The sequence below is a fragment of the Schistocerca cancellata genome, chromosome 2 (assembly GCF_023864275.1).
Source record: "Schistocerca cancellata isolate TAMUIC-IGC-003103 chromosome 2, iqSchCanc2.1, whole genome shotgun sequence".
Classification (NCBI taxonomy): Eukaryota; Metazoa; Arthropoda; class Insecta; order Orthoptera; family Acrididae; genus Schistocerca; species Schistocerca cancellata.
The window spans coordinates 1,125,389,302-1,125,408,050 of record NC_064627.1 but is presented as its reverse complement, the minus strand read 5'-3'; the positions used below and the strand labels follow the sequence as shown (position 1 = coordinate 1,125,408,050).

Here is an 18,749-nt window from a genome sequence, read left to right as displayed (position 1 = left end):
TATAATTGATAGTTTATAGTAATTTCGTCCCACTGCCCACCAGAGTGGCGTTCGATGTATTTGTTAGATTTTATAAATGGTACTTTGAACAAATCCAGGTCAAATGTAGTTCTGGCATAATTTTTCACAAATAAGAAAGTAGTTTTTGTTGGATGCGTTTGGCAGTCAATTGAGAAATGTGGGGAAAATCCGATACAAACATAGGATGGCAGACCGCTGATTTGAAATCCCGCCACGTTTTGCCAACAGTCACGTGGTTTATGTTGGATCCACACCAGCCGTATAGCTTCTGCACAGCAAGGCCAGTCTACTAGTATCTATGGTCGAAGTCTGGGGGACAGTCACATGAGTATTCTTGGGTCCAGTGGAGCTCGTGCAAGGCACCATGACGGCCAAGGAGTATTGTACATTGGTTGCAGGCCACATACACCCGACAGCAGTGGCATTTTTCATCAAGTTAATGAGCCATGTCACAAAGCCAAGAGTGTGATGGAGTGGTTCGGGGAAAAACCAGTGCCGAGTTCCCTAATTGATCTGAAACCGATCGAACACTTCTGGGATGCGATTGGACATGGCGTCACAGCTCATAGCCCCCCTTCCTAGAATTTACGGGAATTAGGTGGCTTGTGTGTGCAGATGTGGTGCCAACTTCCTCCAGCGCCTTATCAACGTCTCATTGCTTACATGCCACGACGCGTCGCCACTGTTATCCTTTCCAAAGGTGGACATACCGGCTATTGGGTAGGTGGTCATAACGTTCTGGCCTATCAATGTATGTTCCTGTTTGTTTAAAAGACTCTGACTGAAAAATGGGATACAAGCTGCCTCATTGTACCTTCCTCAGCTCCTTTAAAAAATATACTGAAAAGTTCGGAATGCGAACATATGCGCGCCTTTTTTTACATGCAACTCACCTCAAACTCCAACAAGCTACCCTAACTGTAACTCACTCACATCTCCTAGTCCATCGTTGTATGTCGCCCATACTCATCCACCCCAGTTGCTCTTTTCCAGTCACTCATTCAGCCCAACTCATTGTCACTTTCTCTTTGTGTTTCTCTGTCATTGTCTCCTGTGTCACTGCCACAGTCCCCACCTTTCTGTCCTCCTACTACTACGGTCTCCTCTCACTGTTGTTGTTTCACTCTTGTTCTCTCTTACTGCTAATACCTTCACCCTTTTCCTAGCACTGTTCTGTCACTGTGAATTATGTTCCCCTGTCACTGTGTCCTCCCTTTCTCACACACTGCCATTGTCTCCTTCGTCTTTCTACAACACAATGTCTTCTCTTTCAGCATAAAAACGCGCGAATATGATGGCATGCCAAAATTTGTGAAAAATTTTTTAAAGGTTCTGAGGAAGGGAGAATGAGGCAGCTGGGAACCCAGTTTTCGGTCACAGTCTTTTAAATAAACAGGAATTTATTCGCAATTCTTGTGCTCCAATAGGAGCATTTTTCTGCTGGTTCCCCTTTTCTTCCGTATGCAGCAAGGCATGTAACTCATATGAAAAGAAATGTGTAGGTATGTTTAATTCAGAGTTTATATGTTATACGTTGTTGTTGTTGTTGTGGTCTTCAGTCCTGAGACTGGTCTGATGCAGCTCTCCATGCTACTCTATCCTGTGCAAGCTTCTTCATCTCCCAGTACCTACTGCAGCCTACATCCTTCTGAATCTGCTTAGTGTAATCATCTCTTGGTCTCCCTCTACGATTTTTACCCCCACGCTGCCCTCCAATACTAAATTGGGGATCCCTCGATGTCTCAGAACATGTCCTACCAAGCGATCCCTTCTTCTAGTCAAGTTGTGCCACAAGCTCCTCTTCTCTCCAATTCTATTCAATACCTCCTCATTAGTCATGTGATCTACCCATCTAATCTTCAGCATTCTTCTGAAGCAGCACATTTCGAAAACTTCTATTCTCTTCTTGTCTAAACTATTTATCGTCCACGTTTCACTTCCATACATGGTTACACTCCATACAAATACTTTCAGAAACGACTTCTTGACATTTATATCTATACTCGATGTTAACAAATTTTTCTTCTTCAGAAACACTTTCCTTGCCATCGCCAGTCTACATTTTATATCCTCTCTACTTCGATCATCATCAGTTATTTTGCTCCCCAAATAGCAAAACTCCTTTACTACTTTAAGTGTCTCATTTCCTAATCTAATTCCTCAGCATCACCTGACTTAATTCGACTACATTCCATTATCCTCGTTTTGCTTTTGTTGATGTTCATCTTATACCCTCCTTTCAAGAACTGTCCATTCCGTTCAACTGCTCTTCCAAGTACTTTGCTGTCTCTGACAGAATTACAATGTCATCGGCGAACCTCAAAGTTTTTATTTCTTCTCCATGGATTTTAATACCTACTCCGAACTTTTCTTTTGTTTCCTTTATTGCTTGCGCAATATACAGATTGAATAACAACCGGGAGAGGCTACAACCCGGTCGTACTCCCTTCCCAACCACTGCTTCCCTTTCACATCCCTTTTCTATCTGCTTTCTGTAGAAATTGTAAATAGCCTTTCGCTCCCTGTATTTTACGCTTGCCACCTTCAGAATTTGAAAGAGAGTATTCCAATCAACATTGTCAAAAGTTTTCTCTAAGTCTACAAATGCTAGAAACGTAGGTTTGTCTTTCCTTAATCTTTCTTCGAAAATAAGTCGTAGGGTCAGTATTGCCTCACGTGTTCCAACATTTGTACGGAATCCAAACTGATCTTCGCCGAGGTCGGCTTCTATCAGTTTTTCCATTCGTCTATAAAGAATTCGCGTTAGTATTTTGTAGCTGTGACTTATTAAACTGATAGTTCGGTGATTTTCACATCTGTCAACATTTGCTTCCTTTGGGATTGGAATTATTATATTCATCTTGAAGTCTGAGGGTATTTCGCCTGTCTCATACATCTTGCTCACCAGATGGTAGAGTTTTGTCAGGACTGGCTCTCCCAAGGCTGTCAGTAGTTCTAATGGAATGTTGTCTACTCCGGGGCCTTGTTTCGACTCAGGTCTTTCAGTGCTCTGTCAAACTCTTCACGCAGTGTCATATCTCCCATTTCATCTTCATCTACATCCTCTTCCATTTCCATAATATTGTCCTCAAGTACATCGCCCTTGTATAGACCCTCTATATACTCCTTCCACCTTTCTGCTTTCCCTTCTTTGCTTAGAACTGGGTTTCCATCAAAGCTCTTGATATTCATGCAAGTGGTTCTCCTTTCTCCAAAGGTCTTTTTAATTTTCCTGTAGGCAGTATCTATCTTACCCCTAGTGTGATAAGCCTCTACATCCTTACATTTGTCCTCTAGCCATCCCTGCTTAGCCAATTTGCACTTCCTGTCGATATCATTTGTATTCCTTTTTGCCTGCTTCATTTACTGCATTTTTATATTTTCTCCTTTCATCAATTAAATTCAATAGTTCTTCTGTTACCCAAGGGTTTCTACTAGCCCTCGTCCTTTTACCTATTTGATACCCTGCTGCCTTCACTATTTCATCCCTTAAAGCTACCCATTCTTCTGCTACTTATTTCTTTCCCCCATTCCTGTCAATTGTTCCCTTATGCTCTCCCTGAAACTCTCTACAACCTATGGTTCTTTCAGTTTATCCAGGTCCCATCTCCTCAATTTCCCACCTTTTTGCAGTTTCTTCAGTTTTAATCTACAGTTCATAACCAATAGATTGTGGTCAGAGTCCACATCTACCCCTGGAAATGTCTTACAATTTAAAACCTGGTTCCTAAATCTCTGTCTTACCATTATATAATCTATCTGATATATTTTAGTATGTTATACGTAAGTGTGCATATTATATTATTTTCGATGTAAGCGTCTTACCTTTATTGGTGTAACTACCACATGTGTCTGATTTGATATCATCTTTTGTATCATTTGAGCCTGCCAGGAAGCATAGTGTTGAGAGAATAGCCGCAACAGTCAGAGCAGCTGTGCGGGTCACGACCAGTGAGGAGTGTAAAATCCGAGAGAGATAGTGGAGTGGTGCAAGTACGATAAAAGAGCATTAGCTGACTGTGTGGTGCTTCTTCGTTACTGCGTCAAATGCGCGAATCTCTTCATGTACATCAATAGCAGTTTGTTAAAAGAATGAAATTCATTCTGATGGTACCTAAGGTATCATATGACAACTGTCCTTGCTGCATGTCTCAATAAGCACTCTTATATCTTCATTGTTCCTTTCCTTTTCTGCAATAAGAAACTATTGTTATATAGGTTGCCTCTTACACAGAAGATTACAGCAGCCAGCTACTTTTTACAATGCTATTTATTTGTTTAAACAGCGCCGTTACCGGTTTCGAACCGGTAGGTTCATTTTCAGATGGCTAGTTCACGTTTTACATTACATTTCGGGTTTTGTTTCCCCACCCGACGAAACTCCCTTGGGGTGGCGATGCTCTACAACCAAAACAAGATGAGAGACAACGTATTTTTAATTGCAATTGTGCCTCACGACGATTTTAAGTGAAGTACATGACTTAAAATCGTGTTAATGTTTTCATATGTTCCTTTCTTCGTCCATTTGGGGGAGAACCTCCTCAATCCTTACCTTATTAGTACAACTAATTTTCCAAACTCTTCTGTAGCACCGTTCCAGTTTTCATACAGTTCATGATTCAGCACCATACAATGTTGTCCTCCAAATGTACGTTCTCAGACATTTCTTTCACAAATTTAGGCTTTTGTTTGATACCAGTAGATTTCTCTCCGCCGGGAATGACCTACTTGCTTGTGCTAGTATGCTTTTTATATTCCATTTGCTTCGTCCGTCAAGGGGTATTCTCCATTATCACTAATTTTGATGTTTGGTTTGGCTATTCTCATGTCTGCTACTTCTTAGCCTATTACTTTTTTTCTGGTTTACTCTCAATCCATGCTCTGTTCTCCTTAGACTGTTCATTGCATTCAATACGTCCTACAATTAATTATTTTTCACTTTCGCAGAGGATAGCAATGTCATCAACGAATCTTACCATTGACATCCTGTCAAACTGGATTTCTACATCTACATCTACATCTACATTTATACTCCACAAACCACCCAACGGTGTGTGGCGGAGGGCACTTTACGTGCCAATGTCATTACGTCCCTTTCCTGTTCCAGTCGCGTATGGTTCGCGGGAAGAACGACTGTCTGAAAGCCTCTGTGCGCGCTCTAATCTCTCTAATTTTACATTCGTGATCTCCTCGGGAGGTATAAGTAGGGGGAAGCAATATATTCGATACCTCATCCAGAAACGCACCCTCTCGAAACCTGGCGAGCAAGCTACACCGCGATGCAGAGCGCCTCTCTTGCAGAGTCTGCCACTTGAGTTTGTTAAACATATCCGTAACGCTATCACGGTTACCAAATAACCCTGTGACGAAACGCGCCGCTCTTCTTTGGATCTTCTCTATCTCCTCCGTCAACCCGATCTGGTACGGATCCCACACTGATGAGCAATACTCAAGTATAGGTCGAACGAGTGTTTTGTAAGCCACCTCCTTTGTTGATGGACTACATTTTCTAAGGACTCTCCCAATGAATCTCAACCTGGCACCTGCCTTACCAACAATTAATTTTATATGATCATTCCACTTCAAATCGTTCTGTACGCATAATCCCAGATATTTTACAGAAGTAACTGCTACCAGTGTTTGTTCTGACATAATATAATCATACAATAAAGGCTCCTTCTTTCTATGTATTCGCAATACATTACATTTGTCTATGTTAAGGGTCAGTTGCCACTCCCTGCACCAAGTGCCTATCCGCTGCAGATCTTCCTGCATTTCGCTACAATTTTCTAATGCTGCAACTTCTCTGTATACTACAGCATCATCCGCGAAAAGCCGCATGGAACTTCCGACACTATCTACTAGGTCATTTATATATATTGTGAAAAGCAATGGTCCCATAACACTCCACTGTGGCACGCCAGAGGTTACTTTAACGTCTGTAGACGTCTCTCCGTTGATAACAACATGCTGTGTTCTGTTTGCTAAAAACTCTTCAATCCAGCCACACAGCTGGTCTGATATTCCGTAGGCTCTTACTTTGTTTATCAGGCGACAGTGCGGAACTGTATCGAACGCCTTCCGGAAGTCAAGAAAATTAGCATCTACCTGGGAGCCTGTATCTAATATTTTCTGGGTCTCATGAACAAATAAAGCGAGTTGGGTCTCACACGATCGCTGTTTCCGGAATCCATGTTGATTCCTACATAGTAAATTCTGAGATTCCAAAAACGACATGATACTCTAGCAAAAAACATGTTCTAAAATTCTACAACAGATCGACGTCAGAGATATAGGTCTGTAGTTTTGCGCATCTGCTCGACGACCCTTCTTGAAGACTGGGACTACCTGTGCTCTTTTCCAATCATTTGGAACCTTCCGTTCCTCTAGAGACTTGCGGTACACGGCTGTTAGAAGGGGGGCAAGTTCTTTCGCGTACTCTGTGTAGAATCGAATTGGTATCCCGTCAGGTCCAGCGGACTTTCCTCTGTTGAGTGTTCCAGTTGCTTTTCTATTCCACTCTGGAACCTTCCTTTTATTACCTTCATTGCTTCTTCGATGTGCAGATCGAACAGTAGGGGCGGAAGATTACGTACCTGTCTCACACCCTTTTTAATTCGAGCACTTCATTCTTGGTCTCCCAGTATTATTGTTCCCTCTTGCTTCTTGTATAAAACCCGTCTTACCCTATAATTTACTGCTATTTTTCTCAGAATTCCAAACATCTTGCACCATTTTACATTGTTGACCGCTTTTTCCATGTCGTCGAAGCTTATGAACATGTCTTGCTTGTGCAGAGTTTTCCCGCCATCTCACAGATTCTACCTGCTAATCTGATGGTCCCGGCGGAGGTTCGAGTCCTCCCTCGTGCATGGGTGTGTGTGTGTTTGTCCTTAGGATAATTTAGGTTAAGTACTGTGTAAGCTTAGGGACGGATGACCTTAGCAGTTAGGTCCCATAAGATTTTACACACATCTGAACATAATCTGCCAATCTGAGTAGTCGTTTTGTTGACACTTCGTCCAATAATTTTACGTTAACTGAAAAATTTATGGTTTTAGGTATGGCAAGAAATTCCACAATGAATACACGAGTATAGTCTTGCCCATGAGGGTGACATCTCATTCTGATACCGATGTTGGACGTCGATTCCGAACGGAACGAAGGTTTAATCACAAGACAATTTCATTTTGCACTTTGGCTGTGTTATTATTGCAGTCATTTATTTCATACCCTCTGCTGATTCGGCGATATTCCATTTCCAAGGGCTGGCCGGTGTGGCCGAGCGGTTCTAGGCGCTACAGTCTGGAACCGCGCGACCGCTACGGTCGCAGGTTCGAATCCTGCCTCGGGCATGGATGTGTGTGATGTCCTTAGGTTAGTTAGGTTTAAGTAGTTCTGAGTTCTAGGGGAATGATGACCTTAGAAGTTAAGTCCCATAGTGCTCAGAGCCATTTGTACCATTTTTGGACCATTTCCAAGGGCTTACTCATACTTCCGCCAAGGCGGAAAATGGAATTGTCTTTGGTAAATTTGTAGCTTTTGCAAATGACACGAAGAAAACTTATCGACAGTTTAATCTGTTATAGTCTTATGTGATGGCAGCTCCACAAAATTTGATAAATATCAAACTGATGCTCCATAGTGTAACACTTTCCATTTACGCCAGTGTAGTAATAACCCATCTTTGCTCATAATAAATGGACAAGATATAATGCATTCTTGCCGTTCATCACTCTGTAGGATTTTTGTGTTCCCGACTGGGACTTACTTGAAGGGCCCCTCGCCGAAGGCGTGGATCGAGTTGGCGAAGGTGCCGTTCATGCGGTAGTTGCCAGTGGCCGAGACCGACGGGAAGAGCAGCTCGAAGTCCACCCTGGAGGACAGGGGCCGCAGCCGCAGCTGGCGAGCCCGCATACCGGAGATGCCGAGCACCGTCACGTTCCAGGCCTCACCTCTCACCCTGCGAAACGAGCCTAGTCACACAAACAGCAACAACAACTACACCTGCAACTTATGCGAGCCCGCATGCCCGAGATGCCGAACAGCGTCAAATTCCAGGCCTCACCTCTCACCCTGCAAAACAAGACTAGTCAAACAGCAATAAGAACTACAACTGCTACTTATGCGAGCCCGCATGCCCGAGATGCCATGCACCGTTCCATTCCAGGCCTCACCTCTCACCCTGCAAAACAAGACTAGTCAGACAAACAGCAATAAGAACTACACCTGCTACTTATGCGAGCCCGCATGCCCGAGATGCCGAACACCGTCACATTCCAGGCCTCACCTCTCACCCTGCAAAACAGGACTACTCAGACAAACAGCAATAAGAACTACACCTGTTACTTTTTCGAGCCCGCATGCCTGAGATGCCATGCACCATCACGTTCCAAGCCTAACCTCTCACCCTGCAAAACGAGCCTAGTCAGACAAACAGCAACAACAACTTCACCTACTACTTATGCGAGCCCATATGCCCGAGATGCCGAACACCGTCACATTGCAGGCCTCACCTCTCACCCTGCAAAACAAGACTAGTCAGACAAACAGCAACAACAACTACACCTGCTACTTAGCGAGCCCGCATGCCCAAGATGCCGAACACCGTCACATTCCAGGCCTCACCTCTCACCCTGCAAAACAAGACTAGTCAGACAAACAGCAACAACAACTACACCTGCTACTTATGCGAGCCCGCATGCCTGAGATGCTGAACACCGTCACATTCCAGGCCTCACCTCTCACCCTGCAAAACAAGACTAGTCAGACAAACAGCAACAACAACTACACCTGCTACGTATGCAAGGCCGCATGCCCGAGATGCCGTGCACCGTCATGTTCCAGGCCTAACCTCTCACCCTGCAAAACAAGACTAGTCAGACAAACAGCAACAACAACTACACCTGCTACTTATGCGAGCCCGCATGCCTGAGATACCGGCACCATCACGTTCCAAGCCTAACCTCTCACCCTGCAAAACAAGACTAGTCAGACAAACAGCAACAACAACTACACCTGCTACGTATGCAAGGCCGCATGCCCGAGATGCCGTGCACCGTCATGTTCCAGGCCTAACCTCTCACCCTGCAAAACAAGACTAGTCAGACAAACAGCAACAACAACTACACCTGCTACTTATGCGAGCCCGCATGCCCGAGATGCTGTGCACCATCATGTTCCAGGCCTAACCTCTCACCCTGCAAAACAAGACTAGTGAGACAAACAGCAACAACAACTACACCTGCTACTTATGCGAGCCCGCATGCCCGAGATGCCGAGCACCGTCACGTTCCAGGCCTCATCTTTCACCCTGCAAAACAAGACTAGTCAGACAAACAGCAACAACAACTACACCTGCTACGTATGCAAGGCCGCATGCCCGAGATGCCGTGCACCGTCATGTTCTAGGCCTCACCTCTCACCCTGCAAAACAAGACTAGTCAGACAAACAGCAATAAGAACTACACCTGTTACTTATGCGAGCCCGTATGCCTGAGATGCCGGCACCGTCACGTTCCAAGCCTAACCTCTCACCCTGCAAAACAAGACTAGTCAGACAAACAGCAACAACAACTACACCTGCTACTTATGCGAGCCCGCATGCCCGAGATGCCGAGCACCGTCACGTTCCAAGCCTAACCTCTCACCCTGCAAAACATGACTAGTCAGACAAACAGCAATAAAAACTACACCTGCTACTTATGCGAGCCCGCATGCCTGAGATGCCATGCTCCGTCACGTTCCAAGCCTCACCTCTGACCCTGCAAAACAAGACTAGTCAGACAAACAGCAACAATAATTACACCTGCTACTTATGCTGCTGTTCTCTTTGGCACCTGCTGTCTAGCGGGTCATGAGTTCTACAGCATAAAGCCTCAAACTGAATGGTTGATGTGTTAGTAGCCAGTTGTGACACTTCTGGCACGGAATTGTTGCAGTATTTCTTCGCCTCCCTCACCTCTCTGATATAGGCCATTTTCCCTACATATAAAATAGGGACAAATTTAAAAACTGGTGGCAAACTCAAACTCTTCAGAGTTTTCCCACTTCTATGACAGCCTCACAGCTAGAGTGTGGCAACTTGAAACAGCTAACCTGCTTGTTCGGTGTGGAAGTTTGCGAACTTTTTGATGTACGTGGACAGATGTAAGAACCTCTCTGATACGCAGGGACACTCCAGGATGCTTATTCAAATAAAGACAGTTCTTCCTCTCCTGTTCCAACTCCACGGAACATAGTTTTCAACTTAGGACAAGTCCAGTCTTGAGTTTCAAACTTAAGGTGTGTTGTGACTGACAATTCGCAATTTTTCACAAAAACAACTTTTTTGTACATTTACAAGGTTGATGGCGGAACAACAGAAGAAAGTTAACGGTAAGGATACCTGTAAATGTCTCCTAATTGAGGCAAATAAAAGTTCACTTGTAAATTTCCACAAAGGTTAGTGGCAACACACACACACTAGTAACAGTCCAATTCAGAGAGAGAGAGACTTAATCTTCAGCAGTTGAAGTCTATGACGTCGGCATACAGAGTGAACTGAACTTTGGGGCTGGCTGTAGCCCCTAAATAGCTGTCTCCATCCAATCAGGTTTTGGCGTAGTGATACTTCCTGCAGGACATAGTGCTCGGAATGCCTGTTTCCATTATCTTGTAGGTAAATAGCCAGTGTTTACCGTGGTGCTTTGGTAGCCTTGGACATAGACAACCCCATCCTCTGTGGTGTACTATGGGTTACTGGCCCTCAGGGTCTACCTTGGCTCTGGCATAACATCCCTCCCCCTTTGAAAAGCTAGTGCGGCACGGGCGGCCGTGGGGGGGGGGGGGTGGGGGAGCACCAATATAACCGGTGCCGTAGGCTGATCTGCAGCTAAGTCCTTCAGAAGGAGGCAGTGAAACCCGGTTACCAGAGAGTTGGGTGCCACCTTCTGCATGAGGCAGCTGGAGCGCCGAAGCAGTGACGGTTGCGAGGCGACGTCGGGCTGGGCAAGAGGCATGGGGACGTCAGTGTCGTCCATCTGAGGCAGTGCTGAAGAGGAGCCGGGAAGTTAGTTCAGAGGAAGGTCCCGGAGCTGCCCCGGGTCTGGAGGAGATGGCACGGGACTAGCAGCCGGCGTGTCCTGGCTATCTCCAGGAAGATCATCCACCAACTGAGGAAGGGGCATCAACATAGACCCCTAGGAAGGGGCCGGTGATGGGAGAGAGAGTGGAACCGGCATTTGGGGCTGCGGCTGCTCGAGGAAACGAGGACGCAGTTGGTTGCAGTGACGTGAAACCACCCTGTCGTCCAGGCGTACGTCGAACAGTTGTCGACCATGGGGCCGGATAACGACCCCCGGAAGCCAGCTGGGCCGGGGCCTGAAACCGCGAGCCGACACCTTGGTGGGTGACAGTTGTTTAAACTGTGATTTCAGAAGAGTGGGAGGCATTTATATATGCATACTGCTCTGCTTTTAAAGTTGAGGCAAGAGAACTGTCATTTCCTAGAAAACCAAAGGATTTTTTGAATTTATGACCAGCATAGGATTTCAAACATAGAACACAAGTGACTTGACAACCATGCAGGCTGTTCCAGTATCCACCAGGTACACCATCTTGCATTTTATACTTAGGATAAGCCATCTGGCAACCATACAGGCTCGTGCTAGTATCCAACAACTCCATCACCTTGGATTCTGTTGTTGTAAGGCTGTGCCAGTATCACCAGGTATGCAATCTTGGGTTTTAACTAAACGAATACTTGCCCAACTTGTATTTTTTTAGGTTCTCGGCAGTTTACTCATAGGACGAGCACCCTTCTTCCACAGTAACATCACAAGAGTGGGAGAAAACCCCGGATATCTTGTAGTTCCTGCCAGTTTTTGAATTTCCCACTATTCTAAATACAGGTCGTTTCACAAGTAATGGTGAATATTTAGCTGTATGACAGGAATGATCATTTGAAACAAAAAATTCAAGTAAACATGGGCTCCGAAACGCATACCTTAAGAGTTATGAACAATTCTTGATCTTCTTCTGTAAGCTCTTTGCTTTCCATATTTTGGGAAGTGGTAATATGGAGTAAAACAAGAAAAAAAAGTCCAGTAGACATGTGCTCTAAATTGCGTTAAACGTTATGAGTACTTTTTCATTCGAAGAGTTGTGTTTCAAAGTAGCGAAGATGAACACATGTTTATATCCTTTAACATATGCGTTTTAGGGCACATGTTTACTAGACATTTTTTCTTGTTTAGGTCCATACTATCACTTCCCAAAATATGGATAGCATAGAGCTTGCAGCAGAAGAGATTTGTTTCACAGTATCTAATATCAAAAATTGCTCATAGCTCATAAGATATGCGTTTCGGAGCCCATGTTTACTTGAATTTTTTGTTTCAAATGATCATTCCTGTCATACACCTGAATATTCACCATCACTTCTGAAACAACATGTATAGGGCAATTGATCTTTGTCAGATGAGTGGGGGAGGTAGAGAAACCTAGCAACAATACTTGACGTTATCGATGACGTCTCAGGAGTAGCAGACGGTGAGGGAGTGAAGCTGATAACAATGCAGGCTTTGCTAGAACTGTCACATCCCAATTATTTATGTTATTAACCAATTTTTCTGGGGGCTACAGAATTTCTTAAAGTAAATCTGCGAGACAGTTGAAAGTCCTTTCTTTATATATACTCTTCCTACTCGAGCCCTAAGGGTATGATGGGCTGTTAGAGCTCTGCCATACTGTGGAGGAGGGCTTTTTGCAGCCAAGTACCAGGCCACGAATGTGAAAGTGAAGCAGCCATTGAAAAGGAAGTGACACGTGTTTGCAACCTATCCTCCATGTTATTTAGTCTGCGCACTTAGCAAGCTGTGAAGGGGAAACCAAGGAGAAATTTGGAAAGAGCATTAAAGTTTCCGAGAAATCTTCCAATGACACTGTGACACTGTCAGATGCGGTGAAGGACTTGGGAGTGCAGCTGAATGGAATTGATAGTTTCTTGAAAAGAGGTTGAACAAGCACATTGTAAGTAGGCTGTTTAGGTTTTTATGTTGGTAACGCCACGTAGCACTCTATATGAAAATCACTGACTGTGCTGTGTGAAGGCGGTGGTTGGTTTTCATTGTTGGAATATGTGCTATTGTAGTGTTGGGCAGTTGTCAGTTAACTGCGCGTAGCGTTGCGCAGCTGGAGGTGAGCTGCCAGCAATGGTGGATGTGGGGAGAGAAATGGCGGAGTTTTGAGAGCGGATGATCTGGACGTGTGTCCATCAGAGACAGTAAATTTGTAAGAATGGATGTCATGAACTGCTATATATATTATGACTTTTGAACACTATTAAGCTGGCAGAAGTGGCGCTCGCTGTATTGCGGTCGTTCGAGTAACGAAAATTTTTGTGAGGTAAGTGATTTGTGAAAGGTATAGGTTCAGGGCCATTCTTTTGTAGGGATTATTGAAAGTCAGATTGCATTGCGCTAAAAATATTGTGTGTCAGTTTAGTGTTAATCAGAATAGATAAAGAGCAAAATGTCTGAGTACGTTCAGTTCTGCTCAGATGTTTGAAAAGCAAATAATGTAAGAGGTTTATCAGCACAGTAATTCATTAATTTTTCAAAGGGGACGTTTCATATTTTTTTTTGAACCATTGTGATACTATGAGAGCTTTGAATGTCGCATTCGGTAAGGGATCATGATTTTTAAAGTACGTTTGAGGTAGATGACACTATTGAAATGAGCAGAGAATTTTCTTTAGGTTTTGAAATTATTGGAGGAAGCTACGACGATTTTGAGATTTGACTGAGGTGTTATGATGTTATTATTACGACGACGATGTGTATTATGCTGTTGAGGTATGTTTATGATCAATAAGCTGATGCTATATGAGGAATCTGATTATGCTACATATTTATTATGATGAAATATTGAAGTGTCTATGCAAGACTGACGTGTCGCCGAATATGTATATGTGTAATAAGGTAGGGACTAATGAGTAGTGGTTAGGGACTCTGTTTTGTGAAAAAGGATGTTGGAAACCAAGAATCGTACTTTAAGAGTTATGAAATGTGTGTATATGCGTGAATGTATCACAATGCCGACGAAAATTTTTTGGAAACTATTATATTTATAGGATTTTGTTTCTACATATTTGTAACGCGAATTCTCGACCTGTGAAATTTTTATATGAGACTATCACTGTAGCGCAAACTGCTGTCATAAATAGTTCGGTAAGAAAGCTAAGTGACCTTGACATAATGTGTTGTGGATGCCCAGCTGAGAGATAGTCGCCTGAAAAAAGAAAGCCATTAGGTGGAAAAAAAAAGAGACCATTATCCTCGCTATTGACATTTCTATGTAGAAAGCATAGCAAATACGACACGCTCGAACTTGAAAACATATGATTACACTTTGGAGCTCTTAATTTATGATATTTACTAAAATGCCTAATGAAATGATGAGAAACATTTTACATCTGTTGTCTTTCTAGTTGAGAGATTGCTCAATTTGTTTAATATATAAGTTTCTAGCTGCACTGCAGCATTGGTTAAAATAAAATTTAATAGATGTACTAATATAGATATTTTATGCCTACAGATCCAGTAAATAATAATTTTATGATCTACTTCCAAAAAACGAGGGAGCACAAAAAGACATTTCCCTTCACAGGAATTGCATTCATAATTTTGTCAATGACTGGGTAACTTGTTTCATAGAGTAATTTATCGTGATGCATCACTCTAGTGTTAAGTTCTGACGTAGGAATTAGACATGGCCATCTTTACTGTAATATTTTTTTGCTTGAGCTTTGTCATGTTTAGATATAAGTTATAGCATATGCTGCTGCTGTTTGCCAGGCATAGTGCTACTCAATTTCACTTTGTATTACTTTGTTAAGCCAGTTTTACTACTGATTTATTTTTCTTGTTTGCTGCACATTGCCTTATATTAGCTGTAATATTGCAATTGCTTTAATAATGTATATTTATTGCTGCTTGCTTTGCCAATTTGCATTTTTTGTCATTGCTGTTTGCGTTAATTGTTTTGTGCTGCTGCATTGCCTCCTCCCTTAGTTTTTTAGCATCTGAGCTCAGTAGATTTAAGTTAGCTTAAGAGGGGGTAGGCTATATAAGAGAATGAATTGTGATGAATTGGAAGATATCCATTGACAAGGTATAAAAAAAATGAAATAAGAGGAAACATCTATGAAATGAAGTTCTGGGTTGGACTGCAGTACCAAATGTCACACTGAAAACAAACCCTGCCCTGTCCTTTTGTGTTATTCCACTATGTGTCTGTGTACCTTGTGTATTTGTGTTCTTCTTGTCTTTATGTGTTTATCTGATAAGGCTTATGTTGTAGAATTTTTCTAATACTCAGCTACATTCACTATGATGAGGAATACTGTTATCCTCAAATATAATTTGCATTTGTAATATGTTATTTACTTTGTAAAGATGTTTAAACATTATTTATTCTGTTTTGTTTCAATGCTCACATGTGAAGTTGATGTTTCGAAAGTTATTCTGACCTTTTATATATTTACTTATGTCATAATTCCTGTAACACTGATGTGTATGTTTATTTCTATTCTTTTGTAAAGCCCGTATTACTACAAATGTTACTACAAATGTTATCTGTATTGTTATGTTCTTAATGATTTATTTTTTACCTTTGTAATTGTATTCTCATGTCGTAAATTTATAATTGTATAGACACCAGTTCTTCAAATTAAGTTACATTTCACTGCACATGTTTCTGTTGGTCATAGTATATGCACAATATGTGAGAAGATGTGACTGTTAGTGGTTGCACGTGTGTTAATAATTCAGCAAGGGACTGGTTAACAACATTGCTGGTTCTAAGGACATTTCAAAAAAAAATTTGTGAGTGCACAAGTGGTGGTTCATGGACTTGCTATATTGTCCGCAAGACTCTTCGATGGTGATTGTGCACCTGCACAGTCGCAACAGATAGCTGCTAGAAATCTCTACAAGGACTACAATGGGTCTGCACCTTTGATGGCCCACCAATACCATAATTTCTACAAGGACTACAGTGGGTCTACACCTCTGATGACTCAACTATACCATTGTTCCTACAAGGACTGCAGTGGGTCTGCACCTCTGGTGGCCCACCAATACTGTAATCTCTACCAGGACTACAGTGAGTCTGCTCTGTGATGACCTACTTACCAATATTCTTCAAAACTTCGACTGACTCTGCTGTGGGTTTGCTCTGTTGTGGCCCATTACCTGTCTGCATGTCAAGAGTCAGCACTGTCTTTCCGTTGGAAGGACAACACTACTTCTTCAAGACTGCATGGAAATCCACTACTTACGTGTGCATTTTCTTTTACTGCTCAGACTTTGAGAAAAACACTGCAATTTTACTGTGATGAACGATCAGGACTGTCTTTATGGACTGTGAGAAAATTTTAGCTTTTGACCAACATTGTATCAATAAGTGTGTGGATTTGATTTCTTTGTTATTGTAATTATGAAAAATTTTTTCAAATCTGTATTGGCCACTGCCCAAAACAATTTGTAAAATTTTTTGTGGGAAGCATGGGGGCTATGTAAGTAGGCTGTTTAGGTTTTTATGTTGGTAACGCCACGTAGAGCTCTATATGAAAAATCACCGACTGTGCTGTGTGAAGGCTGTGGCTGGTTTTCATTGTTGGAGTATATGCTATTGTAGTGTTGGGCAGCTGTTGGTTAACAGCGCGTAGTGTTGCGCAGCTGGAGGTGAGCCGCCAGCAGTGGTGGATGTGGTTCTGCTCAGATGTTTGAAAAGCAAATAATGTAAGAGGTTTATCAGCACAGCAATTCATTAATTTTTCAAAGGGGAAGTTTCAACATCAACAAAAGTACAACCAGGATAATGGAAAGTAGTCGAATTAAGTGAGACGATGCTGAGGAAATTAGGTTAGGGATGAGAAGCTGAAAGCAGTAGATTTTTGTTGTTATTTGGGCAGTGAAATAAGTGATAATGACTGAAACAGAGAGGAAACAAATTGCAGACTGGAAATACAAAAAAAAGCGTTTCTGAGAGATGGAAATTTTGATGAAGGTTTCTCGGGTCTCCAGCCATGTGGTAGCGTTGATATCTGGCGACGTTTCGGGAAGTATCATACTACCCATCTTCTGCCGAAACTGACAAAAATAATCGATCGTTTTAAAGGAGACACCTCGGTATACGAAGGAATAATGAAACTAGTGATGGAGATAAGTGCTGTGGATAGAAATTGTAGAGGGAAACGACGCCTGAATACAGCAATCAGATTCCGATGGATGTAAGCTGCAGCAGTTACGCAGAGATGAAGAGGCTTGCATAGGATAGACTAGCACGGAGAGCTGCATCAAACCATTCTTTACGTTGAAGACCACAACAACAAGAATCAGGCGAGGTAGTAGTGGGGCAGAAGAGAGTGCCAATTGGAAACTTTTGGAATGGGCTATCCAGCTGCAGCATTTGCCTTACAACCAAAGAAACCCTGTAGAAACGCTTGACTTCGCCAGAAGATGGGTAGTATGCCACTTTCCGAAGCGTCGCGAGATATCAACGCTACCACACGGCTGGAGACCCGAGAAACCTTCAGCAACAGTTTACGCCGGGAAAGCCTACAGTCACATAGATGGAAATTTGTCATCATACACTATAAATTTAAATATTAGGAAGTCTTTTCTGACAGCATGTGTTTTGACTGTAGCCTTGTACGCTGGTCAGCCAGAACATTTTGACCACCTTCCTAATAGCCGGTTTGTCCACCTTTGGCACGCGTAACGGCGGCGACGCATAGTGGCATGGAAGCAATGAGGCCTTGGTAGGTTGCTGGAGGTTTCTCGGGTCTCCAGCACACACAAGTCACTTAAGTCCCATAAATTCCAGGGAGATGGGCGATAAATTCTGAAGCCCTCTTCAATCACATCCCAGATGTGTTTCATCGGGTCCAGATCTCGCGAGTTGGAGGGCCAGCACACCAACTGGAAATCGGTACTGTATTCATCGAACCACTCCATCACACTCCTGACCTTGCGACATGGCGCATTATCTTGTTGAAAAATGCCACTGCCGTCGGGAAATGTGATCGTCATGAAGCCGTATACGTGGTCTGCGACCAATGTACCATATTCCTCGTCCGTCATGGTGGTTTGCACGAGCTACATTGGACCCATGGATGGTCATGTGAATGTTCCTCAGAACATAATGGAGCCGCCGCCAGCTTGACTTCGCCCCACAGTACAGGTATCAAGGAACTGTTCCCCTGGAAGACGACGGACTCGCACCCTCCCATTGGCGTGATGAAGGAGGTATCAGGATTCGTCAGACCAGGCAATGCTCTGCCACTGCGCAAACATCCAGTACCGATGGTCACGTGCCCATTTTGGTCGTAGTTGCCGATGACGTGGTGTTAACATTGGCACATGCACGAGTCGTCGGCTGCGATAGCTAATCGTTAGGAATTTTCAGTGCACTGTGTGTTTAGACGCTCTTGTACTCTGCCCACCACTAAAGTCTAATTTTAGTTCTGCCACATTCGCCGTCTGTTCTGTTTTACGATTCTGGCCAGCCCACAGTGTCCTACATCCATATTGAGAGGTGCCCGCTCAACCCCAGGGGGTCTGGATGTAGTTTCACCTCTGTTTCGCCACATGTTGAAGACATTCAACACAGCACTCCCCAAACGCCCTACAAACCCTACAGTTTCCAAAATGATCGTGCCGAGCCTCTGGACCATTGCAGCC

At 43.2% G+C, this 18,749-nt stretch overlaps 1 protein-coding gene across 1 annotated transcript in view; it reads right to left on the bottom strand.

The window, feature by feature from the left end:
• The window catches only part of LOC126161267 (uncharacterized), a 181,267-nt gene that overhangs the window by 25,994 nt on the left and 136,524 nt on the right, over nt 1–18,749 (bottom strand). Inside the window, exon 4 of the mRNA XM_049917006.1 lies at nt 7,793–7,984. Coding sequence (XP_049772963.1) covers nt 7,793–7,984 — 192 coding nt within the window. The remainder of the gene's footprint in view (nt 1–7,792; nt 7,985–18,749) is intronic.